Genomic DNA, 26424 nt, shown 5'->3' with positions numbered 1-26424 from the left:
TTCTCTAGTTACGGCGAGTAGGGGCTTCTCTTTGTTGCAGTGCAGTGGCTTCTCTTGTTGCACAACACAGGCTCTAGGCACTTTGGCTTCAGTAGTTGGAGCTCATGGGCTCTAGAGCTCGCAGGCTCAGTAGTTGTGGCCCGCAGGCTTAGTTGCTCTGCGGCATGTGGGATCTTCCCAGACCAGGGATCGAACCCGTGTCCCCTGCGGTAGGTGGATTCTTAACCACTGAGCCACCAGGGAAGCCCTGTTTTTCTTTCTTCTTTTGCCTTTAATTATTTCATTGTAATCACAAACAATCCTAGTTTCATATTGCCTCTACATAGCCAATAGGTTTTAACCTATCGGTTATAAATGTCTGTAAACTGTCCAGGTTTGTAATATGAATTTCCTGTTGGGAATTTTTCTTTCCACTATTACATCACCAGCTGTTTCCCAGATCTCAGCTGTACCTGCATCAGAAATTCCCACTAATGGACAGTCCACAGACGCTGAAGGAGGAGCTCCATGGACCCTGAGCACAGCGACTCTGAGCCTGGACACAAGCCAGTGCAGCTCCAGCAGTGTCCTTGTCGACATCCCGCCACCAGACTCAGGTACCACAGTAGCTTTTACTTTAGAATACACTCATCGTTAAATACAACCATCGTAAGAACAAGTCTTTAATACCATTTACTTAGTAAAGATGTTTAAGATGGATATTTTTTCTCCGGTAAAGTATTTTTGGAAATATCATCACGTTTATAATGGTCAACATATTTTGAACTGTATCTGCTAGATATGTCATTTGCCAGTCAACTCTTCTGACACATGTGAAGCACCTAGGATGGTACCTGGTATGTAGTAGTAAGCCATCAATTAGTCTTCACCATTATTAATGCAATTATTGTTGGGACTGCCTTGGGTCACTTTGTTGCTGACCTTGAAAGAGTGTGTTCATTTTGAACTTGGACTGTAGTGGTGACTAGGTGGATTATACATATAAACACATTCAAAGTTTTGTACTGGTCTGATAAATGAGGAGTGTATGTTTGAAGCTGTCTTCCTTTAACATAGTGACTTAGTAAATTATTCTGATGTCTCCTTTTTATTCCATTTTGCTCTCACCTGTCCTTTTGACTTTTGCTTTCTTCATAAGGATTTGGTAGGTGAGGAAATGGTGATAAACATGTTCAGTCAGGTTTTCAGATTGTGCCTAACTTATCTTTGCTGGTCTTCAGTGGAATGTAAGTGAACATGTGCTGAGCTGTTACTGTATACCATCCCCTGCCCTTAGTTCTTCATATAAATTAATTCTCTTAATCCTCACACCACCCTTTGAGATGGAGAGCATTATATTGACAAGTGGACTGTGGATGGTGGGAAAAGACCAGAGAAAGACACAGCTATTGTGAGATTAGTTTATTTCTGTATATTTTTCTATTATTTCTAATTAGCCACAGGTAGACTTTCATTGAAATTGAACTAGTTCTTCAGGATGAGAGCAGATGCATATCTTTTAGTGTACATATTCTTAATGCTTCGGATACCTATGTGGGCATGGAGCAGTCAGTGACACAGTCAGTCCATGCAAGGTGGGGTCTTGCCTGATACAGAAACCTCTTTTTTTGACTATGCCACTAGATTTCATATATTTTGGTCTTATGTTAATACTACTTTGAAAGAATTCATACTAAAATCTGTATGCTTTCATTTAAGGAATAAGGAATATTTACTGATAAGCATTTCTCCTGATCTTACACCAGTCTTAGCATCTGCAAGTCTACCTCTTTATTCTAAGGAGAGAAAACAGAATCAGAGCCCAGATGGTCTTGAGCTGCATCTGTCTTTTTCTTTCTGGGAAGCCCATATTCCTGGGGTTTACACCCTATTCTGATGATGAGTTGGGTTTGAGGACCATGCCATAACTAACACCCAGTGCAGCCAAATTTTAAAAAATGAAGCAGAAGAAAGGAAATAATAAAGATCAGAGTAAAAATCTTTTAAGTAGAAAACAGAAAAATAATAGAGAAAAACAATAAAATTTTAAGCTGGTTCTTTGCAAAGAGCAATGAAATTGATCAAACTCTAGTAGTAAGACTGATCAGGGGAAAAAAAGGGAAGATATAAGTTATCAATTTCAGAAATGATAGAGGAAACATCCCTAGAGATCCTATCATCACTAGATATCAAAAGAATAACAGCAGAACATTATAAATAAGTTTTCCCAATAAACTTGACAACTTAGACAAAATTGACCAATTGTTTGAGAGATACATACTAAAATCACTCAAGAGGTAGGAAGCCTGAATAGCCTCATATCTATTTAAAAAACTGAATTTGTTGATAAAAACTTGTCCAACAAGAAAACTCCAAGCCCAGATGGTTTTACTAGTAAGTTTGAGCAAACATTTAAGGAAAAAATAATATCAGTTCTGTAGTTCCCTGATCAGGGATTGACCCAGGCCTCTTGCATTGGGCGTGCAGAGTCTTAACCACTGGACCACCAGGGAAATCCTTGCTTACTTTTGTTTTACCTTACTCTTGTTTTTTGAGTTTCTTAAGATGGAAGCTGAAGTCATTGATTTCAGACATTTTTCTTCCTTAGTGGATTTGAGTATAAACTTTCCTTTTACCCTCAGCTGCATTTCACTCATTTTGATGTATTTTGTTTCATTTTCATCGTGTTCAAATGCTGCCTAATATTCCTTTTAATATTTTCTTTGAAATCTTTTATATTTTCATGTGTAAACTCCAATACTTTGGCCACCTCATGCAAAAAGTTGACTAATTGGAAAAGACCCTGATGCTGGGAGGGATTGGGGGCAGGAGGAGAAGGGGACGACAGAGGATGAGATGGCTGGATGGCATCACTGACTCGATGGGCATGAGTTTGAGTAAACTCCAGGAGTTGGTGATGGACAGGGAGGCCTGGCGTGCTGCAATTCATGGGGTCACAAAGAGTCAAACACGACTGAGTGACTGAACTGAACTGATATATCATCATATATTATTTAGCAAACATTTAGAGATTTTCCATACTTCTTTATTGATTTCTAATATAATCCCATTGTGGTCAGAGAAAATACAAAACTTGAACTCTTGAATTTATTGAGACTTGTTTTATGGTCTATAATATGGTCTATCTTGGTAAATGTTCTGTCTTCACTTGAAAAGGATGTTTATTTTGCCTCTGTTGGGTTGAATATTCTATCAGTGTATAAACTAGGTCAGGTTGGTTGATAGTTTGTTCAATTATTCTCTGTCCACTGATTTTCTGAATACTTGTTGTACCTCAGAAGGGTGTTGAAGCCTCTGGCCATAATTGTGGGTTTGTCTATTTCTCATTGCTGTTTTATTGGTTTTCACTTGGTGCATTTTGAAGCTGTCTTAATTTGTGCATGTTGTTGTTGTTCAGTCGCTAAGCTCTGTCTGACTCTTTGCTATGCTATCCCATGGACTGCAGCACACCAGGCTTCCCTGTCCTCCACCGTCTCCCAGAGTTTGCTTAAACTCATGTCCATTGGGTCAGTGATACCATCCAACCATCTCATCCTCTGTCACCCTATTCTCCTGCCCTCGTTCTTTCCCAGCATCAGGGTCTCGTTTAGAATTGTTTTGTCCTTTTGATTAATTGATCCTTTTATCATTGTGAAATGACTTTCTTTATCCCTTGTATTTTCTTTCTTCTAAAATATACTTTGTCTATATTAATATTTTCACTCTAGCTTTTTTTTTTATTAATCTTATATCTTTTTCTAATCATTTACTTTTAACCTATGTATGTCTTGGTATTTAAAGTGGTGTTTATTTTAGTTGTTGCTTTAGAGTTTATGGTGTATGCATTTAATTTTTCACAGTCTGTCTTCTAGAGATATTATACCGATTCATGTATAAAAAACTTAAAATACTATACTTCCATTTACCCACCTTGGTCTTTGTCTGTTGGCATATATTTCTACATGTGTTAGAAATCCCACCCTATGTTGTTATTATTTTTATGTAATTATTATCTTTTAAAAAAATTTAAGTGTTTTTCCCTGAACTCATCTCTCAGTGTTTTTCATTCCTTTATGTAGATTTATCTGGTATCATTCTTCTTCTGCCTAAGGCATTCCTTTTATATCTCTTGTAGTATAAGTCTACCAGTAATGAATCCTTTACATTTTTGTACATCTGAAAGTGTCTATTTCACGTTCATGTTTTAAACACATTTTAACAAATCATAGAATTCTAGGGTGACAGTGTTTATCTTTGAGTACCTTAAGGATGCTGTTTTACTGAATCCTCATTTGCATTGTTTCTGACAGGAAGTCTCCTATCATCTGTATTGTTTGCATATATACTCAACTTCTGGCTGCATGTAAGATTTTCTCCTCATCATTGATTCGACAGTCTGATTTTGATGTTCCAGGATGTAGTGTTCTTCATGTTTTTTGTACTTGGAGTTTATTTGGCTTCTTGGATTTTTAGGTTTATTGTTTCCATCAAATTGAAAAAACTCCTTCCCTTATTTTTAAAATATTTTTTCTGTTTCCCTTTTTCTGGGACTCAAGTTATATGTATGTAGGCTGCTTGAAGTTGTGTCCCAGTCCACTGATGCTCTGTTCATTCACACTTTTTCATTTTTTTAGGTTTTTGTTTCATTTTGGGACAGTCTCTATTGCTGTGTCTTCAGTTTCACTAGTGTTTTCTATTGTAAAATCTGTCATTATTTCCATTCAGTACCTTTTCCATCTCACATATTATAGTTTTCATTTCTAGAAGTTCTATTTGAGTCTTTTTAATATCTTCCATGTCTTTATATAGCATATTTAAAATATCTTGCCTGTGACTGTATGAAATACAGTATAACTGTTAATGTTCTATCTTCCAGTTCTAATTCTCTCCCAGCCCAGGGTTGGTTTCACATGATTAATTTTTCTCCTTTTTGTGAGTGTATTTTCCTGCTTCTTTGCATGCCAAGTAGTCTTTGATAGGATAGCAGGTACTGTGAATGGGTGCTGAATATTCCTATTAACATTGTTGAGCTTTATTCTGGGACTCAGTTTAGCTTCATGGAAACAGATGGATCTTCTCAGGCTTTGCTTTTAAAATTGCTTAGGCGGGTAGGACCCAGGGCTAAGGCAGGCCCCGGCCCCCCTACCTCCCGCCTCAGTGGCGGGGGGGCGTGGCGTGGCAGGGGCGTGGTGGGGCGTGGCAGGGGCGGGGCGGGGAGTGGCTGGGCGGTGCCGGCGCAGCAGACGATGCCACTTCCAGTTACAACACAGGGATCACAGCAAACTCAGCCGCCACAGAAGCACTATGGCATTACTTCTCCCTTCAGCTTAGCAGCCCCCAAGGAGACTGACTGCCTACTCACACAGAAGCTAGTGGAGACTCTGAAGCCCTTTGGGGTTTTTGAAGAGGAAGAGGAAATGCAGCGCAGGATCTTAATTTTGGGAAAATTAAATAACCTGGTAAAAGAGTGGATACGAGAAATCAGTGAAAGCGAGAATCTTCCACAATCTGTAATTGAAAATGTTGGTGGGAAAATGTTTGCATTTGGCTCTTATAGATCAGGAGTACATACAAAAGGTGCTGATACTGATGCATTGTGTGTTGTACCAAGACATGTTGGTCAAAGTGATTTTTTCACCTCGTTCTATGATAAGTTGAAATTACAGGAAGAAGTAAAAGATTTAAGAGCTGTTGAAGAGGCATTTGTACCAGTTATCAAACTGTGTTTTGATGGGATAGAGATTGATATTTTGTTTGCAAGATTAGCACTGCAGACTATTCCAGAAGACTTGGACTTAACAGCTGACAGTCTGCTTAAAAATTTAGATATAAGATGTATAAGAAGTCTTAACAGTTGCAGGGTAACCGATGAAATTTTACATCTAGTACCAAACATTGACAACTTCAGGTTAACCCTGAGAGCTATCAAACTGTGGGCCAAACGCCACAACGTCTATTCCAATATATTAGGTTTCCTCGGTGGTGTTTCCTGCGCTATGCTAGTAGCAAGAACTTGCCAGCTTTATCCAAATGCGATAGCATTAACTCTTGTACAGAAATTTTTCTTGGTATTTTCTAAATGGTATGTGTTTAGATTATATTAAAATAAAATTGATTGTAGAAACAAAAATAAAATTGCTTAGACAGGAACAGAGCAGTGTAGGGAGGTCTAATTCTTCTCTACTACTGAGGCAAGACCCTTAAGAGTATTCTACTCAGTGCATATGGGTTATGAGATCTTTTAGTCTGGCTGACGGGACCGAGCCCTGTTCTCCACCTGCTGTGAGCTTCAGTCTGATCCTTTCAGGTGATTTTTTTTCCTCATATGAATGAACTGCTGAGGACTTGGGGGTTCTCTGCAGATGTCTGGAGGCCTCTCTGTGTGGCTGTCCTCTCCACTCATCTTCCTGAGATCCAGCCACTGTCACCTCCCCAGACTCTCAGCTCTGTCTCTGCCCTCAGGGAGCCCACCTTATTCCTCGCTCTCAAGGCAGTAGCTGGGCAGGCCTGAGGCTCACCTTGTTTTCAATCCCTTAGGATGTTTTGTGTCTTAGAAATTATTGTTTCACATATTTTGTCCCTTCCTAGTTATTTCAGCATAGAAGGTCAGTCCAATCCCTGTTCCTCCATCTTGGCCAAAATCTAAAGTCCTCTGTCCGGTGTGTTGACTTAGACCAATCAGAGCCCGTTTCTGGAAGTGGAGTGGGACCAAGCCTGCCCACACAGGAGAGGAGAGGGGGAATGGAGGCTGGGAGGACCCACCAGTGTGTGCTGTAAAATCTTTTGTACCTGGAAGAAGTAATGTTTAGAAGCAACCCAGCATTTGTCTGCAGGTGGTTATGGGCATCCCTGTGGCTCACCAGTAAAGAATCCACCTGCCAGTGCAGGAGACCTGGGTTTGATCCCTGGGTTGGGAAGATCCCCTGGAGAAGGAAATGGCAACCCACTCCAGTATTCTTGCCTCGGGAATCCTATGGACAGAGGAGGCTGGCAGGCCACAGTCCATGGGGTCTCAAAAAGTCAGACACAACTTAGCAACTAAACACCAACAGACTGTTACTTTAATAAGCAGTGGTATATAAATAAAAGGGGCTTCCCAGATGGCGCTAGTGGTAAGGGAACTGCCTGATGATACAGGAGACATAAGAGATGTGGGTTCAGTCCCTGGGTTAGGAAGATCCCCTGGAGTAGGACATGGCAACCCACTCTGGTATTCTTGCCTGGAGAAGCCTATGGACAGAGGAGCCTGGTGGGCTACAGTCCATGGAGTCGCAAAGAGTCAGACACAACTGAAGCAACTTAGCATGCGGCATGCATGCACATAAAGTGGAATCCTGTGTGATGTACTAATAAAAGGGATATTGTTAAATGAAAAATTTGCAGGTTAGTGTACAAGATTATATGCCTTTTGGGTAAAAATGAGGAAGAGGGATAAGAATCTATATCTGTACTTATTTATAGATGCTTAAAGAAAGTAGATAAATAAGCAAATAAAGGGTTTTCTGTGGGGAGAATAAATGAGAACTAGGCAAGTTAAAAAGGGTTGGGGGGAAGCTACTAAATGTCTAACACATGTTGATTTTTGAACCCATATTTATATTACTATTAAAAGATTAATCCAGAGACAATAATTTTTCAAAGAATTTATGGAGATAAAAAATATTTACAATGAAAGCAGGATCTAAATAATGTGTGCACATTGAGCATTACAACTCTAAAATGTATGTAAGTAAGTAAGTGAAAGTCACTCACTTGTGTCCAGCTTTTTGTGACCCCATGGACTGTACAGTCCATGAAATTCTCCAGGCCAGATTATTGGAGTGGGTAGCCATTCCCTTTTTCAGGGGTTCTTTCCAATACAGGGATCAAACCCAGGTCTCCCACATTACAGACAGATTCTTTACCAGCTGAGCCACAAGGGAAGCCCAAAATGTGTATATAAGTATGCAAAGAGTATAAAACAAGGCCGGAAAATAAAAAGGTACCTGCTAGATTGATGGAGGTTTTATGTTCCAACCATTGTAATGATTGTAAAAATTTATTGAAAGGCAGTTAAATTAGTGAAAGTAAATAAATGCAAAATAACCAGTTGGAGTTAAAATTCAATCTGTCTTCTTCCACTTCAGTGGAATTGACTCCAGCAGAGCACATACCGCTGGTGTGTGAGCCCTGGACGCTCAGCACACACCCAGCTCCACTGGCCGCAGAAGCATTTAGACACTCAGGGCTCACAAAGGCTGTGCTGTCAGCCCACACACAGAAGGAAGAGCAGAGCCATGTAGATAAATTCCGGGAGAAGATTCTGTCGTCACCCTATAACTCCTATCTTCAGCAGGAAAGCAGAAGCAAAGCTAAATATTTGTATGTTCAAGGTAGTTAAATTTTAAAAAATATATTCCACATAAACCTAGGAAAATGGTACTGATGAACCTACTTGCAGGGCAGGAATACAGAGGAAGACGTAGAGAACAGACTTGTGGACGTGGGACGGAGGAAGGAAGGGAGAGACAAGCTGAGAGAGCAGCACTGAAACATGTCTGTGACCATGTGTGAGATAGACAGCTGGTGGGAGGCTGCCGTATCACAGGGCGCTCAGCCCAGTGCTCTGTGACAGCCCAGAGGGGTGGGAGGGGGGTGGCGGGAGGGGGTTCAGGAAGGAGGGGTATACATATACTCATGTTCTACAGCAGATACCAAGGCAACATTGTAAAGCAGTTATCCTCTAATTATAAATAAATTAAATATATATATATATATTTTCCATTTATCAACAGAGTTATCAAGGTTAGGAATCATACATGAGTCCTGGAAGATGTGGAATGAAGTGTAGGAGGTTTGCTTGTAAGAAAATGACTGAGAGATGCTGAAATGGGGTTTACTTTATAGCAACAGCTTGTATCCAGGATCTCGTTCATCTTTCTAGATCTACTTTCTGTCATTCCTTTAGTGGACATGGTTATTATTGACCAATGTTTATTCCTTGTAATGTGCTTACAACTACCTGTCAATGGAGTCCTTCTGTTCTGGGTTAGTTTTCTGTAACTCATCTTCCTCTTTATCCTGCAGGATGTTCTGCTTCCAGGCTGACACGATCAGCTGGTTGCAAGAAGGGGAAACACAAGCGTAAGAAGCCTCTTGTGTGGTTGGACGGCAGGAGCACCAAGGATCACTTCTGTCCCCACCAGGATGGACAGCCCTGGTGCCCCTCCTCCACCTCCTGTCCCCATGCCTCTGGCCCCTTGCTCCCAGCTGCAGTGATGGTTCCCAGCTCAGCCCCTTGCCTCATCCCAGCTCCTCCCCTCCCAGCCACGACCTCCCTTGGCAGAGAACATGAAGTCTTGGTAACTGTACTGCCAAGGCTGCCTGAGCCACCCTTGCCTAGCAGCCTGCAGTATTTCCCAGCTCTGCCTTCTGCTCACTTTAACACTTTTATGAACATCTTCCTGCATGACCCCTCTCTCTCTCCCCTCTCGTCATCGTCATTCTCCCCATATCCCTTCTTGGGAGCAGCACCCTCTTTGGAAATACTCTCTTCGATATCAGCAGAGGCTCCAAACCCAGGCCCACCATCTTCAACCATCAACCCAAGGAGCAGAAAGAAGTGGGAGACACAGAATGAAGGATGCCCCCTCATTAACTCAGGGAGCAGCTCCCTGCTCCAGCTTGACCTCCTGCAAGGGGACAGGCCCCGATCCTGTGCATCCCCAGAAACTGTGTGTGTAAGTGATGCTAACTTCCAACACACAAGTGAGAAAGTAACTATGCGCCCTCTTATTAAAATTAAGGTTTTTGTGCCAAAGCTCAAAATGAATGGCCTAGTCTGCATTACAGCTAAGGGTAACCTTCATTACAGCTGAGGTTAAGACTTTGTTCTACAGAAACACATGGTATTCCCTCCTGACTCCATTTAAAAAGCTGCAGTGAAAGAATTTTCTATGTCCTGAATTCTTACCTACTTTGCTAGGTTTTCCCCCAAGTGCTATCTTTCAAACTTTATTTGTGAACTGGATTTTCCCTCTGCTTTAAAATTTGATATCTAGGTATTAAACTTAAATGTTCATTGCCTAGAAAAAATATGTTCTCTTACAACTGGGGTTATGGGCTGTTTAGGAGCAAGCCATACTGACAAGACATAAATTTAACAGTTTTACTTTTTCAGACATAACTGTGGGATAGCGGGTCTGTATGGGGAGAGCTCCTTTCTGTCATTATTTATCAGTAAAGTAGGCAGTTTATAGTTTTATACTGATACATATCAATTTTATATGAAAAATTTTTGTCACTTTCCTTTAACTTTTCATCTCTTTATGTAAAAAGGCCTTCTCAGATTTATTTGTCAGTTTAAACTTCGGGGTAAGACTTTCCTATATTTAGATATAGGATCTAAGACAAGCATAAGTATTTTCACTAAGGTTTTCTTCAGTCCTCCCTTCAAGGTATAACCATTTTTAACAAATGTTCAGAATCTGATGATCTAGATCAAGAATCAGGGATCTTCCTGAGTCAGGGATTGAACCCGGGTCTTCTGCATTGCGGGCAGATTCTTTACTATCTGTGACACCACAGTAGCCCTGGAATGTGCTCAGAAAGCAGTAGTGAACTTCGCTGGTGGTCAAGGGGCTAAGATTCCATGCTTCTAGTTCAGGAGGTCTGAGTTCGATCCTTGGTCAGTGAACTAGAACCCACATGCTGCAACCAAGAGTTTGCATGCCTCAGCTAAAGAACCTGCATGCCTCAACCTGCCACAACTAAGACCCAGTACAGCCTTATATATATATATATACATATATATTTATATATATGTATATATATATATACACACACACACAAGCCATATCTTTAACATTATATGCAGAGGAACCTTGGCCACATTCTTGGGGACAGGCTAAAAATGTTTTACTTCTCAGTTATGTATGGACATGTGCTTTTTTTTTCTGTTTAACATGTGAAGTTGAAGATCTGCCAGTTATTCTGTAATATGATGCTTGAGATGCTCAGTCTCTTTCCTTGTGTTCTTACTTTCCAGCAGGGTATCAGTGGCAGCGGTGGGACTAAGATAGATGGTTTTACTACCAAGAAACCATCCACAGCATCACTGCACTCGGCGTCTCCACCGGGAACGGGCTCTGCAGCATCAGGTAGTGGCTCAAAGTGACACATTCTTCATACCCCGTGGTCAGGAGATCACTGCCTAATGGACTTTCAGGTGTTGGCCCTGGTGTGAATGTATTTTTTTTTCTTTCTGTAAGCTGTATTGGGGTATATTTATATACAATAAATTCACCACATTTAGGGGCACAGAATAGGAATTCTGACAAGGATTTATGGCAGTATAACCACCACCACAGTCACCGTACAGAATGTTTCCATCATCTGGAAACATTCTTTGATTCATTGCAGTCAGAGCCCGTCCCTGATCCTCTGGCTCTTGGCAGGCACTGATCCACTTTCTGTCACTTTAACACTGCTCTTGCTGTAATTTCACATAGATTGAATCATCCAGTGTGCAGTCTTTTGTGTCAGGGTTCTCTTGAGTTAGCAGAGAGCTGTTGAGATTCATTCATATTGTGCATATCAGTAATTTGCTCCTTTTTATTGCCGAGTGGAATTGCATTGGATGAATAGCCATTCACCAGTTGATGGTTTATTCAGTTGTTTCCAGTTTGGGGCTATTAAGAATAACACTGCTGTGAACATGTAAGTGTGAGTCTTTTTGTGGACATATGTTGTCATTTTTCTTGGTTAAATACCTAGGAATGAAATTGCTAGGTCACATGGTAAGTTTATGGTTAACTTTATAAGAAACTGCAGACTGATTTCCAAAGTGGCTGTACCATTTGCATCACTGTCAGCCACATATAAAAACTCCAATTTACAACACATCCTGGCCAACACAGGACATTGTCCATCATTTAAATTTTAGCCATTCAAGTAGATGTGTACTGAAAGCTCATTGTGGTTTTAGTTTTCATTTGACTGTTGATTCATGGTGTTGGCTGTCTTCTTGTCTACTTATTTTCCATCCAGATATGTTCATCTGTTGCCCGTTTGTGGGGGGCATGCTAGTTTTTTTACTGAGTAGTAAGATTTCAATGTGTATTCTGGATACAAGTCTGTTATCAAACACTCATTTTTCTTCCCTGTGTGTGGCTTGCCTTTCTATTCAGTTTTTTATCTTTATCTTCACTTTGAAGAGCAAATGTTTTGATGAAGTTCAGTTCATCAACTTTTCCTTTTATAGGTTGTGCTTTTTGTGTCCTTTTTAAAGAAGTTCATGCCTAACTTGAAGTCACTAAGATGGTCTCCTGTTTTCTCTTGGAAATTTTACAGGTTAAGCTTTTATAGCTAAGTCTGTAGTCCATTTTTAGTTACTTTTTATGTGTGAGGTGAGCTCACCTCCTTCCACAGGCAAACTAAAATTGCAGCTGTTTCCAGAACACCTATCAATGAAAAAGATCAGAACCTACATCTTCTATTGGACTTCCCTGGTGGTCTAGTGGTGAAGAATCAATCCACCTGCCAATGTATGGGACACAGGTTCAATCCCTGGTGCAGGAAGGTTCCACATGCCGCGGGGCAACTGAATCCGGGAGCCACAACTATTGAGCCTATGCTCTAGAGCCTGTGAGCTGCTACGCCTGAGCTCTGCAACAAGAGGAGCCTCTGCAATGAGAAGCCTGTGCACCATGACTAGAGAGTAGCCCCCACTGTCCACAACTAGAGAAAGCCCGCACGCAGCAGTGAAGACCAAGTGCAGCCAAAAATAATTTTTCAAAAAAAACTTCTGCAACTAATGATATAAAGACGGAGCCATGAGAAGGGTAGGTGGTGGGGGGTCACAGTTTAGTCAAGACCCATATTCCCCAGTGGGTGACCCATGAATGAAAGAGTAATCACAATTGCAAGGCTGTCCCTAATGAGCATGGGGTCTGATCCCCATGTTGGTCCCTGCAGCCTGGGCATCCTTCTCCAGGAAGATGAGCTCTCAGAATGTTTGACTTTGAAGCCCAGCAGGGCTTACTTTGGGGAGAGTCAGAGGGGTGTGCACTGTTAAAAGGTGCACACAGACTCTCACATGGACCTAGGGCAGAAGCAATAATCTGAAAGGAGCCTCGGTCAGATCCACAGGCTGAAGTTGGACAGTCCCCTAGGAAGCCATTCCCTTCTCTAGGGGATCTTCCTGACCCAGGGATCAAACCTGGGTTTCCTGCATTGTTGGCAGATCCTTTATAGTCTGAGCCACCGGGAAGCCCCCCAGGGAGGCAGGAGCCAGTTAATGGAAGCTCACCCTCAAGGATGTAAGCCCTGGTAGCAGCCAGTTGGGGGCACTCTTTCTACCACATGGACTCCCGTGCTGGCTAGCGCCATTTTGGAATCTTCCCTTTAGCTTATTCGCCTCCAAACCCAGCCTCACCCATATCCACTGGCCTTAGGCACTGGTGCTGGGACATTTCAGGCCAAGCAACTAACTGGGCAGGGACATAGCCCCACCCAAGAGCAGACAGGCTGCCTTAAGACCCCTGAGTCCACACCTTCCCCTGGACATGACTCTGCCCACCAGGGGGCCAAGGGCCAGGCCCCACACACTTATGTGCAGACCCTAGACCTGGGACACCCAGGACCCTATATACACAGAGACCCTGGGATCTAGCTCCTCCCACCAGCAGCAGGCACCAGACCCAGAATCTCCTGCCTCAGCCACCAGCAAGCCTGCACTAGCTGCAGGCCCAGCCTCACCCACCAGCAGACAAGTACCAGTGCAGGAAAGAGACAGTCCTGCAGCCTGTGGACCTAGCTCTCACGTGAGCAGGCCAGCACCAACATCAGGACCAGCTGGGCCCTGGCCCTGTCCACCAGAAGGCCACCCTGGACCCGCACCCAGCTGTGTCAGGTACCAGCCCCACCCACTGGCAGTATGACATCAGCTCTGGGACCTCTGGGTCCTGCAGCCAGACTCCAGGACACATCTCTGCCTGCCAGCGGGCTGGCGGGATCTCCCGGACATTGACTTCACCCACCAGTGAGTCAGCACCCACCCCAGTGCACCCATCTCAGCCCCTGGGTGCTGCCCCCAGGTGCCTTGTGGTCCTTGCAGCCTCCACAAAAGACAAGGCCTAGGAACCAACCAGAAGGGTATAACCAAGCCTACTAGACCACCCATGGTAGCTAGCCTACCACAACAGAAGGGTCCCAGCAGCTCGCTTAGGGGTCACTCCTAGAGCAAGCATACAGCTCTAATGACCAGAGGGGAGTACACTTCTGAGACATTGGGACATCTCCTACAAAAGGCCACCTCTCCAAGATCAGGAAACATAACCAACCTACATAGACATGAAAACCGCAGTTTCGGCAAAATGAGGCAACATAGAAACATGCTCCAAGCAAAGGAACAAGATTTAAACCCCAGAAGAGCTAAGTGAAGTGGAGATAGTCAATCTACCCAAGAAAAAGTTCAAGGTAATGATTGTAAAGATGATCAGAGAACAGGAAGAAGAATGGATAAACAGAAAAATTACAAGTTTTTAACAAAGAATTAGAAAATATAAAGAACAACCAAACAAAGATGAAGAATACAATAACTGAAATGAAAAACACACTAGAAGAAATCAATAGTAAACTAAATGATACAGGGGACTAGACCAGTGAGGTGGAAGACAGAGTAGTAGTGGTAATCACTGAAGCTGAATAGAAAACAGAATAAAAAGATGTAAGGACAGTTTGAGACATCTGAGACAACTCCCAGGCATACTAATATTCACATTATAATGGTTCCAGGGGGAAAAGGGAGAGAAAAAGGATTAGAGAATATACTTGAGGACATAATAGATGAAAATAGCCCATTTTAACCTAGTCCCAGGTTACTGGGAAAGGAAACATATACAAGTCCAGGAAGAAAAGAATCCCAAACAGAATCTACCTAAAGAGAACCACACCGAGGTACATTGCAATTAAAATGGCAAAAATTAATGATAAATAGAGAATATAAAGAAATAATAGCTGGGGACTTCCCAAACGTGGGAGAGGAACTAGATATATTAATAAAAGTCCATGAAGCTAAGAGAATACCTAATTACTTCAATGCAAAAATACTTTCTTTTCCAAGACACATTATATTAAAACTGTCAAAAGTCAATGGCAAAGAATTTTAAGGGCAACCAATGGGCAAAGGATAATAGCCTACAAAGGAACCCCCATTTGGCTATCAGCAGTTTTCGCAACAGAAACTCTGTAGGCCAAGAGGAAGTGGAATGACATTCTCAAGATACTGAAATAAAAGAACTGTTAGCCAAGAATATCCAGCAAAGCTATCCTTCAGGTATGAAAGAGAAATACTTTCCCAGACAAACAAGAGTTGAGGAAGTTTATCACCACTAGACCTGCCTTACAAGAAATGTTCAAAGAAGCTCTTCTGCCTGAAATGAAAAGGCCAAAGTATGCAAAACCTTGAGTGAGGTATAAATAGAATCAGAAAATCCCAACTCAGTCAGAATAGATTTTTAGACCCACTGTTGGAGCATAAAAGTTAAAAGGAAGGAAAGCAGTAAAAACAACTAAAGGTACTTCAGTTTGGTAACAGACTCATAACATGAAAGGGGATCATTTAAGACAACTAGAACATGAAAGGGGAAGAGGAAAAGGACAGACCTGTATAGGTAAGTGAAGATAAGATGCTATCAGCATACAAAGGGCTATTTTATTTATGAGGCATTTTATGCAAACCTCATGGTAATCACAAAACATAAATCCAGAGCAGAAATCTGAAACCAAAAAAAAAAGAGGAAATTGAGAAAAGCATTATAGAAAACCACCAAACCAAAATGGCAGACAGAAACACAAGGAAAAAGAAACAATGGGGGAGGAGAGCACAGAGAAAACAAAAGATTAAAAGGCAGTACTAAATCTCCACTTGCCAATAATCACCATAAGAGTAAATGAATTTGTCAATCAAATGACACAGCGTGGTTGGAGTATTGCAAAGCAAAATTCAACTATATGCTGCCTCCAAGAGACCTGTCTCAGCTCAACAGAAAAACAGATGCAAAAGAAAGGATGGAAAATGGTACTCCAAGCAGATGGCACCCAAAAGAAAGTTGTGTGGCCATACTTGTATCGGACAAAGTAGACGTCAAGCCAAAAAAAGATAATGAGAGACTAAGATGGACGTTATATAATGATAAAGGGGATGAGTCATCAGGAAGACATAACAGTTATTAATATTTATGCACCTAGCATAAGAGCACTGTTTGTGACCCCATGGACTGTAGCCCACCAGGCTTCTCTGTCCATGGGATTCTCCAGGCAAGATTACTGGAGTGGACGGGCATTTCCTTCTCCAGGGGATCTTCCCAACCCAGGGATCGAACCTGGGTTTCCTGCATTGCAGGCATATTCTTTACCATTTGAGCTACCAGGGGGACTTTAAAACTCCACTTACATCAATAAATAGATCATCCAGACAGCAAGGATGTGTTGATGGGTGTGTGTGGTCAATTCAAATGCAGTAGAATACACATTTTTCTCAAGTCCATATAGAACTTTCTCAGGGATAGTTCACATGTTGGGACACAAAACAAGTCACAAGGCATTAAAGAAGATGGAAATCATATCATGTCTTTTTCCCCCAATTACAGTGGTAGGAAAGTAGAAATTAACTATGAGAAGAAAGCTGAAAAACTCACAAATATGTGGAGACTGAGGTGGTTCAGTAGGTAAAGAATGTACCTGCAATGCAGGAGATGCTAGCAGAGACAGGTTTGATCCCTGGGTCCGAAGATCCTCTGGAGGAGGAAATGGCAACCCACTCCAGTGTTCTTGCCTGGAAAATCCCATGGACAGAGGAGCCTGGTGGGCTACAGTTCATAGGGTTGCAAAGAGACACAACTGAGTGACTCGAGCACAAACATATGATACTGAACAAATATTGAGTCAAGAAATCAAAGGAGACATTAAAAATTACCTGAAGACAAGTGAAAATATAACATTTCAAAACCTATGGGATGCAGGAAAAAAAATACTAAGAGGACAGTTTATAGCAATCCAAGCCTACCTCAGGAAACAAGAAAAATATCAAACAGTCTAACTTTACACCCAAAAGAACTAGAAAAAGAAGAGTAAATGAAGCCCAAAGTCAGTAGGAGGAAGGACACAAAGATCAGAGTGGGAAGAAATGAAATTGAGATAAAATTAACAAACCTTTAGCTAGGCTCACTAAGAAGAAAAAATGACAAAGCTCTGATAAGTAAAACCAGAGGTGAAAGAGGAGAAATACAGTGATACTACAGAAATACAAAGGATTAGATGAGAATATTATGAACAGCTATATGCCAATTACCTGGACAGCCTAGAAGAAATGGAGAAATTCTTAGAATCGTATAACCTGCTAGGACTAAATCATGAAGAGATGGTAACCCACTACCATCAGACCAGTCAAATAGACCAGTCACTAGTAAAGAGAATAAAACAGTCATCGAAGATGTTCCAAAAAACAGAAGTCAAGGACCAGACAACTTCTCAGGTGAATTCTATGCCAAGCATTCAAAGAAGGTTTAATACGTCTACTTTTCAAACTCTTCCAAAGAATTGAAGAGGGGGAAACACTTTCCAGCTCATTTTACGAGGTTGTCATTACCTGATGCCAAAACCAGACAAGGACAGCACACACACACAAAGAAAGTTACAGACCAGTTATCTCTGATGAACGTTAACCCTCAAGCGTGAAAGTCACTCAGTCATGTCTCACTCTTTGTGACCCCATGGACATACATGGAATTCTCCAGACCAGAATACTGGAGTGGGTAGCCTTTTCCTTCTCCAGGGGATCTTCCCAACCCAGGGATCTAACCCAGATCTCCTGCACTGCAGGCAGATTCTTTACCAGCTGAGCCACATATTAGCAAATACATTTAAAGGATCATACATTATGATCACTCCAGTATTCTTGCCTGGAGAACCCCATGGACAGAGGAGCCTGGTGGGCTACAGTCTGTGGGGTAGCAAGAATCAGAAATGACTTAGTGACTAAACCACCACCACCACCACATTATGGCCAAGTGGGATTTATTCCAGGGAAGGAAAGATAGGATTGATCCATAGATCAATCAGGGTGAAATAATGTGGCTAACAGGATGAAGGATAAAACTCATCTCAATAGATGTGGTAAAAGCATTTGACAGGATTCAACATCTGTGATTTTAAAAACTCTATAAAATTGGTATAGAAGGAACATGAAAGTGAAAGTGTTAGTCACTCAGTCACACCAGTTCTTTGCGACCCCATGGACTGTAGCCCTCCAGGCTCCTCTGTCCATGGAATTCTCCAGGCAAGAATGCTGAAATGTGTAGCCATTCCCTCTCCAGGAGATTTTCCCAACTCAGGAATCAAACCTGGGTCTCCTGCATTACAGGCAGATTCTTTACCATTTCAGCCACCAGGGAAGTCCCAAAGTTCCGTTTTCTCTCCATTGTTGACTTCTCAGCTATTCTTTTTTTTTTTTTTATCTTTTTTTCCTTTTTAAAAAAATTATTTAGTCATTGCTGTAGGATTTATACATATGTCTTCTACTTATCACAGTTTATACTGTTAGTTCACTTTTTGTCTTAGAACTTCCATTTCGTCCTCTTGTCTTTTGTGCTAAGTAAAATGTGTCATTCATTTTACTTCAACATGTATTACAAGTCCCACAGTAAAAATGTTGCTGTTTTTGGCTTTAAATAATTACCTTTCAAAGAGATTTTCTTCTAATGAGGAAAAATGTCTTACATATTTATCCATACACTTATTTTTTAAAAATTATGTACTTCGTTTTGTTTTAATTGTTCCAAAGTCAATGAGAAGGACCTGGAAGGATTAGATGCAGGACAGGGAAGGAATGATCTGTGAGGCTCCATAGCCACTGTAAAGGCATGGGCCTTGGCACGGATGGATGGCTTCTCTGTTTTAATAGGAGGGCAATGAAGAGAGAATGCACATATGAGTAAATTTGTGTTTGGCATCAGGGTAATGAATTTCATTTCTCATGGCTTCCTTTTCTTTCCTTGTAAGTGAGACTGAGGAAGGAATAGAGGATCAGAAGATAATCCTGCTGGAAATAGATGGTGCACTGACCGGAGAACTGTGCCAGGATTACAGGCTTTCTGATGGTCCTTTGGTGATGACGAATTTACTGCAAAACCGATGTACCCTGTTCCATGTGACTTTCTCTATGCTTTTGGCAACTTGGGTTCAGATAAGAATGGAATAAGAAAGTGGCTTTATCAGAGTTGACGTTTTGATATTGTGGGAAATTAAAGGGAAGAAGACTCAGGTATGGCAGAGTGTTACTGAATGATAGGCTTTGTTTGGGCTCTAGGCAGAATGACTAAAGCTCTGTTCCAGATGTGCAGTTGGAACAGTTGAACAAGCAAGGGAGAAAGAGGAGCTGAGACCCTGGGACTTTGGAGGCGTGGCTGAGATGCGGCAGTTACAGGTGATGATGAGAAGGGTGCTGTGACCTTGAGGAGTGGATAGTTCAGGAAGACTGAGGAGATCTTGGAAAGATGGAGGAACGGGAAGGCTGAGGTGACCTGGGATGATGCTGGGCTGGGTGGTGAAGGACACTACCAGTTAGTCGCCCAGGCCTTTGAAGAACGAGCACCAGCGTGGCAGGTCAGCCCCTGGCAGATATGTTCTAATTTGGCTTTCTTTGTTGTTGTTGATTTTTGATAGGAAGCAGTGGCAGCTGTATAAACTTTGCTTCTAGTGATTATTCTTCAGAAATCTCTCAAAATGGGCAGCAATCTCAGGACGTACAGAAAAAAGAAACATTTCCTAAGTTAGCTGAAGAGTCCATCTGGAGAATGATAAAGCAGACACCTGACTGCATTCTAATGACGTATCAGGTGCCTGAGAGGTAAGAAGCATGTTGGAAGACCCACCTTTATATAAGTGTTCTGTGGTTTCTTGTGTTTTTTAATACCAAGTGATTTTAGCATTTTTATACATATCCTCAGAGGTATGTATTTTCAAATTCATTGATTTGAAGTCAAATGGTGAATGATTTCTTAAAACAATGGTTGTGGTGGAAGTGGATGCAAATGTTATATGTCATAAGGTGAAAACAAAGAGAGGCAGTGCTTTCCAAGATGGCTCACAGGTACATTAACTATTTTTAGAGTCTGGACTTTATTTTTCTCATTCTAAAAGAAGAGCTAAAGGAAACCTTTCTTCCATATGACTCATTAAAACTCTATGCAGGTGTTTTCCATCAAGAAAAAGAGGTCTAGCTTTACCAACTTGACAAAGAAATGAGTCAGTTTTTTTTTTTTCAGTGTGAGATATGAAATCATACTTTAATGAGAGATTTGAAGTATGTTGCAAACCAAAATGAAGTGTTGGTCTTGGATGACAAGATAAGAACCCTGTGCCTTATTTAGGACTGTGAAGCTTTTGTTTGTCTGCTTTTTTGTTTTCAGGGTTAAAGAAGTTGTACTGAAAGAAGACCTAGAGAAGCTGGAAAGCATGAGACGGCAGCAGCCACAGTTTTCTCTAGGGCAGAGGGAGGAGATAGCCAACGTGCATTCCTGGATTCGGCGCCGGACGATCCCTCAGGAAACAGACACCCAGGTGAGCACAGTAATAACAGCTGCCGTGTGCTGATGGCTTTGTGGCAGCCAGTGTTCTGGGCTCTGGCTGGACCCCTGTCCCTTGGTTTCTGCAGGGGATTGGTTTCAGGACTCCTGGCGGCTTCCAAAATCCACGAATGTTCAAGCCCCTCATGTGAACAGCATAGTATGTGCATGTAACCTGTGCACATCCTCCTTGAGGCTTCCCTGGTGGTTCAGACAGTAAAGAATCCCCCTGCAGTGCAGGAGATCTGAGTTCAATCCCTGGGTCTGGAAGATCCCCTAGAGAAGGGAATGGCTACCCACTCCTGTATTCTTGCCTGGAGAATTCCATGGACAGAGGAGCCTGGTGGGCTGCAGTTCCTGGGGTCACAGAGAGTCAAACACAACTGATCGACAAACACTTTCACTTTACTTCACTATGCAATCCTCCCATACATCCTAAATCATCTGCAGATTACTTATAATACCTAATCCACTGTGCTGCTGCTGCTGCTAAGTCACTTCAGTTGTGTCCGACTCTGTGAGACCCCATAGACAGCAACCCACCAGGCTCCCCCATCCCTGGGATTCTCCAGGCAAGAACACTGGAGTGGGTTGCCATTTCCTTCTCCAATGAATGAAAGTGAAAAGCGAAAGAGAATTCGCTCAGTTGTGTCTAACCCTTAGCGACCCATGGACTGCAGCTCACCAGACTCCTCCGTCCATGGGATTTTCCAAGCAAAAGTACTGGAGTGGGTTGCCATTGCCTTCTCTGTAATCCAGTGTAAATGCTGTTTAAATAGTTGTAAATTCAATGTGCATGCTATGTAAATAGTTGCCAGTGCATGGCAAATTCAAGTTGTGCCTTATAGAACTTTTTGGAATTTTCATCCCCAAATGTTTTGGATCTGTGGTTGCTTGAATCTGTGGATGTGGAGCGTGCAGATACAGAAGGCCCACCATGCATTGCATTATTCCACTGGAAACCTTACTTCTCACAGTTTCCTCTGTGGGAGGTGTTATTACCCCGACTTTACCAATAGCAACAAAGTGAGGCCTTGTGTATTATGGATCAAATTTCAGTCCACGGTAAGGATGTGAAACCCTTGAGTGCTGACTGGACTATGTCGTTTTGTGTAAGGATGCGAACATCCATAGATTTTCACAGCCTCAGGGCTCTGGAGCCAAGCCCCCTGCACAAACTGAGACACAACCATGTAAGTTCACACAGTTCATCGGACTTTAAATACAGGTCTTTCTGACTCCAAGTGGTTTTTTCTCTCACCAGTTGGAATGTTATGGGCGAATTAGGAATAAAGACACCTGGTTTGATCCATGCTTGTCTGGAGAGGAGAGTATAAGATTTGCATGTCAAATACACATGCACGTTTGAAAAGAGTTCAAACTCAAGATGTTAGATTTCATGCCAGAGGTAGGATTTCTGTGGGTAAAATATATGAAGAATGAGCCCCAGAACAATTCAAGAAAAAGTATTTAAATGATTATCGCCATTTACCTTCTAATAATGAAGAATGAAGTATAATAGGTAGTCTTATGAAATAAATATAGTTAAATAAATTAGTTAAATAAATATAGTATAAATAAATAATAGATAGTCTTATTAAATAAATTATGTGGGGGAATTAGACATAGGTTGCTAGGCCAGCATTTTACTGATTTTAGAACTTTGCAGATGACTTGACATCAACTAACCTACCTACTCTTGTCCCCCTTTGGAGGGCTGTGTCACCTGCGGACACAGAGACTCAGCTGGTGATGCTACAGACCCCATGGTCCGGATCCAGCAGAAGCAGCAGCCAAGTGACTCTGAAGAAGGACCTGCACTGCCTCTCCAGACCTGCTGGACTGCTCCTCCTCCCTGTGATTCTCTCTGAACCCTTGCAGCTTAAGTGACCAAGAAGCTATCCTTGAATGTTAAGGCTTTCCCTTCTTGATTTTTTAGCAGACATCATTTTCCTGAAGCAGACATTGTATATAGACTCTTTCACTCCTCTTTTTTCCCAATGTATTTAAACTGTCGAATAGACTCTTTTTCTAGTTTATTAGCTGTCCTTTAATGAGACTGGATGGCCTCTAAAGAGGTATGTATACAGCCAAACTTCATTTCAGGTGTCACCCCAAATAAATTGTAATTAGGAGTATGGCAAGAAAAAACCCAAACGTTAGCCTCATTGGTTTTGTTCTATTGTTAGGTGAATCATTTCCTCCCCCACCAGTAGAGACTTGAAGAAATCCCCCCTGGAGGTCATGTACCTCTCCTGACAGTCTCCATAACCGTGTTGCCCTCTCCTCGTCTTCACACGGTAACACGTGCCTCCACAGTTAAGCTCCAACATTCCAGAGTTCTCACAACACAGGTCACTCCAGCATTTACCAGTATGAAAGCATATTGCTCATTGGTATCCTGGAAATTCCTAGTTTTTAGGGTTGAACTTTGATGTTCATTCTTGTAGATGCTTTTCCTTTTTGATTTTCTGCCTTCCATTGAAATCCTGGAAGTCTTTTTAAACATAGATCAGCTTGGGCTTCCCTGGTGGCTCAGTGGTAAAGAATTCACCTGCCAGTGCAGGAGACACGGGTTTGATCCCTGATCCAGGAAGATCCCATATGCTGTGGAGCGGCTAAGCTCATGTGCCACAGCTATTGAGCCTGTGCCCTAAAGCCCGGGAGCCACAACTACTGAAGTCCACAGGCCCTAGAGCCTGTGCTGCACACCAAGAGAAGCCAGCGCAGTGAGAAGCGCGTGCACCGCAGCTGGAGAGTAGCCCCCACTCACCACGACTAGGGAAGAGCCCATGCCACAACCAAGACCCAACACAGCCATGAGTAAATAAATACATTAAAAAAAAAAAAATAGATCAGCTTACAGTGGGCTTATTCCTTGAAGGGTGTAAATTAGCTTTTGCATGTGTAATGTTAAAAACAGAAGAGCCTCTAGCTTAACCAGCTTCTGACTCATCTCCTTTTACATTTTTAAATAATGATTGTGAACGTTTTTAAAGTTATGTAAGTTCTTATGCGCGCGTGTTTAAATGTTGTCCTATCAAAACTAACAATTCACTCTTTTTTAACCAATTTAAGGTCCCTCCATCCCTGCCAGAAGTCTGATGGCCACTGTCTTCTGTTTGCCCCTAAATAAAGGGGAGTGTTGCCCTTAAGTAGGGGTGAGGGGTTGCTGGGAGGACCCTCCCAGCGAGGGTGCCAAGTCTGCCACAAATCAGGGCTTCCTGGGCCCTCTGTAGTCATTCTCCTGAGTACCACATGAGTTGTTCACTTGATAAGTGAGCCCTCTTCCTAGAGAGTTGATGATTCCTTCTCAAACCTGAAATGGTGTGCAATTCACACCCGTGCAGGTCAGAACCAGGAATAGAAGAAAATGAAGACCCCAGTAACCTTTCCTCGTTTAAATAACACGCAACAAATTAACTTACTTTTCTTCTTTTGTTGTTGTGTGTTTTAGGAAAATGCTTCTTCCTTTCAAGTTTTATAGCTTTTTATAAAATGCATCCTGATCATAATCAGGAGAACTGACCTTTCTATCCACGATGCTGCTGGACCCTGACCTGAGACTGAAGCCCACAGCTTAGATTTACTTTCTAAAGTAGAACAGTTAGCCCTTGGTATCTGCAGGGGGTTGGTTCCAGGACACCCTGCAGATACTAAAATCCGTGGACACTTAACTCCCTTCTATAACAGGAAGGTTCGCCAGCCCTCTGTACCCGTGGGTTCTGCATCCAGAGTTCTCTACCCTCCCCAATTCTTCCCACCTCAATGACAGGGGCTGACTGTAGTTTCCAGAAGGTACTTCTTTCTCCAACTGTCAGAATCACTTTGAAACAATGACTGTGACTTTTCTAGAATTTTCTCACTTGAAGCTGTTCCATGCCCATATTCCTGTCTTAGGCTTAGAGAACTCTTCTGTTCTGCTCCATCTTGATTGTTAAATGATCTCTGAAGCCCTCATTGCTTTGGTCAAGTTGTGTGATATTTTTGCCCTTGGTGAAAAATCAATTTTTAAACAGTGAACCAGCCTGGATATTGTCATGGATAGAATCATTGCAGCCTTCTATGCTGATGACCATTTAAACCTGTTTAAATCAGAAATGACACGGAGCAGTCAGAGGACCATTCTGCATCTCCGTAAGCACTTTTTAAACATGATCTTCTCTAGTACAAGCCCTCTTTTAGATTTCTTTCTGGATGTTTGTTTTATTGACAGTTAACTATTTCTTTGCCTTACTATACATTTAGGCTCAACTTAAAATTGGTGCTTGTTATAAGCAGATCTGTAAAACCAGTTATAGTTTTGGTGTTTTGGTAAATAGCTGAGCTGGTGTATTTAGAAATGACCATGATGCTTCTGCTTCTGGGGATGAGCAAAGAAGGCTCAACAGTGCCAGCTTCTCCCCACCACCGGGGCTCCACCCAACTGTAAACCAACGTTCAAGTTTAGTAACTTTTTGTATTGATGCCTATAGAAACCGGTAATAAAAATGTGTACTACAGGTTTCCATGTTTACATGAATGTTACCAAAAGGCTGTGTTTTCTTGGATAAGAGGTCAGAATTTATGAACAACAGATGCTGTGTGAATGGAATCATTTTACAATTAAGTGCAACTTCATCATAACTCAAAAGGTAAATTTAATCCAAATGGAAATTTTGTATCAGCTAAGTTTATCTTTGTGTGGATTTCCCTGTTTTTAATGGTTATTAATATTTTAATCAGGTATCTTTTTTAAACAAAAACAATAAACAGTGTACATGTAAAACTTGAGAAATTTTTTGCACTGCATGAATAAACCTTTGCCCCGATACATAAATCACTTATATCACTGAGAAGTATTTATCATTGAAAAGTATTTCCTGAGATTGAGACACACTGCAGGGTGCTCACGTTAGGGTCATTCTGCACCCATGTCTGTGTCATCACTGCGTCCAAGCTCCTTCTCAATGACAGCATGGCACTCAGTCCTCCCTTAAGAACTGGGCTTTCACTATCTCCTGGAGTTTGCTCAAACTCATGTCCATCGAGTCAGTGATGCCATCCAACCATCTCATCCTCTGTCACCCACTTCCCCTCCTGCTGTCAATCTTTCGCAGCATCAGGGTCTTTTCCGGTGAGTCGGCTGTTTGCGTCAGTGAGTCGGCTGTTTGCATCAGGTAGCCAAAGTATTGGTGCTTCATCTTCAGCATCAGTCTTTCCAATGAATATTCAGGGTTGATTTCCTTTAGGGTTGACTGGTTTGATCTCCTTGCTGTCCAAGGGACTCTCAAGAGTCTTCTCCAGCACTGCAGTTCAAAAACATGGATTCTTTGGCACTCAGTCTTCTTGATGGTCCAACTCTCACATCCATACATGACTACTGGAAAGCCATAGCTTTCACTACATGGACTTGGAGCAAAGTGATGTCTCTGCTTTTTAATACACTATCAAGGTTTGTCATAGCTTTCCTTCCAAGGAGCACGTATCTTAATTTCATGGCTGTAGTCACTGTCCGCAGTGTTTTGGAGCCCAATAAAAGAAAATCCCTCACTGCTTCCACTTTTTCCCCTTCTACTTGCCGTGAAGTGATGAGACTAAATGACATGATCTTAGTTTTTTGAATGTTGAGCTTTAAGCCAGCTTTTTCACTCTCCTCTTTCATCCTTATCAAGAGGCTCTTTAGTTTCTCTTCACTTTCTGCCATTAGAGTGGTATCATCTGCATATCGGGGGTTGTTGATCTTTCTCCCAGCAATCTTGGTTCCAGCTTGTGATTCATTGAGCCCAGCATTTCACATGATGTACTCTGCATATAAGTTAAATAAGCAGGGTGACAATATTACAGCCTTGACATTCTC

The 26424-nt window shown here is 41.9% G+C and overlaps 2 protein-coding genes across 18 annotated transcripts in view; both read left to right on the top strand.

Moving 5' to 3' along the window:
- Window positions 1-25389, top strand: part of PER3 (period circadian regulator 3) — a 71231-nt gene extending 45842 nt beyond the window's left edge. For 7 of the 17 annotated variants that reach the window (XM_043923095.1, XM_043923091.1, XM_043923092.1 and 4 more), the window contains 7 exons: window positions 429-596; window positions 8106-8351; window positions 9046-9698; window positions 11006-11117; window positions 19684-19867; window positions 20430-20580; window positions 22301-25389. In XM_043923095.1, coding sequence (XP_043779030.1) covers window positions 429-596; window positions 8106-8351; window positions 9046-9698; window positions 11006-11117; window positions 19684-19867; window positions 20430-20580; window positions 22301-22456 — 1670 coding nt within the window. In that variant the 3' untranslated portion in view covers window positions 22457-25389. Of the gene's footprint in view, window positions 1-428; window positions 597-8105; window positions 8352-9045; window positions 9699-11005; window positions 11118-19020; window positions 19868-20429; window positions 20581-21702; window positions 21779-22300 lie in introns of those variants that run through there. The other 10 variants (XM_043923094.1, XM_043923093.1, XM_043923096.1 and 7 more) reach the window with 10 other exon arrangements.
- On the top strand, window positions 5191-6102 carry LOC122707546 (poly(A) polymerase alpha-like). Its single transcript, XM_043923106.1, has one exon. The coding sequence runs from the start codon at window positions 5226-5228 to the stop codon at window positions 6081-6083; it is 858 nt and encodes a 285-aa protein (XP_043779041.1). The 5' UTR covers window positions 5191-5225; the 3' UTR covers window positions 6084-6102.
- Window positions 25390-26424: the final 1035 nt, after the last annotated feature.

This window comes from Cervus elaphus, chromosome 14, assembly GCF_910594005.1.
Source record: "Cervus elaphus chromosome 14, mCerEla1.1, whole genome shotgun sequence".
Taxonomy (NCBI): domain Eukaryota; kingdom Metazoa; phylum Chordata; class Mammalia; order Artiodactyla; family Cervidae; genus Cervus; species Cervus elaphus.
The sequence above is the reverse complement of the archived record's forward strand: the minus strand, read 5'-3'. Positions and strand labels throughout refer to the sequence as shown.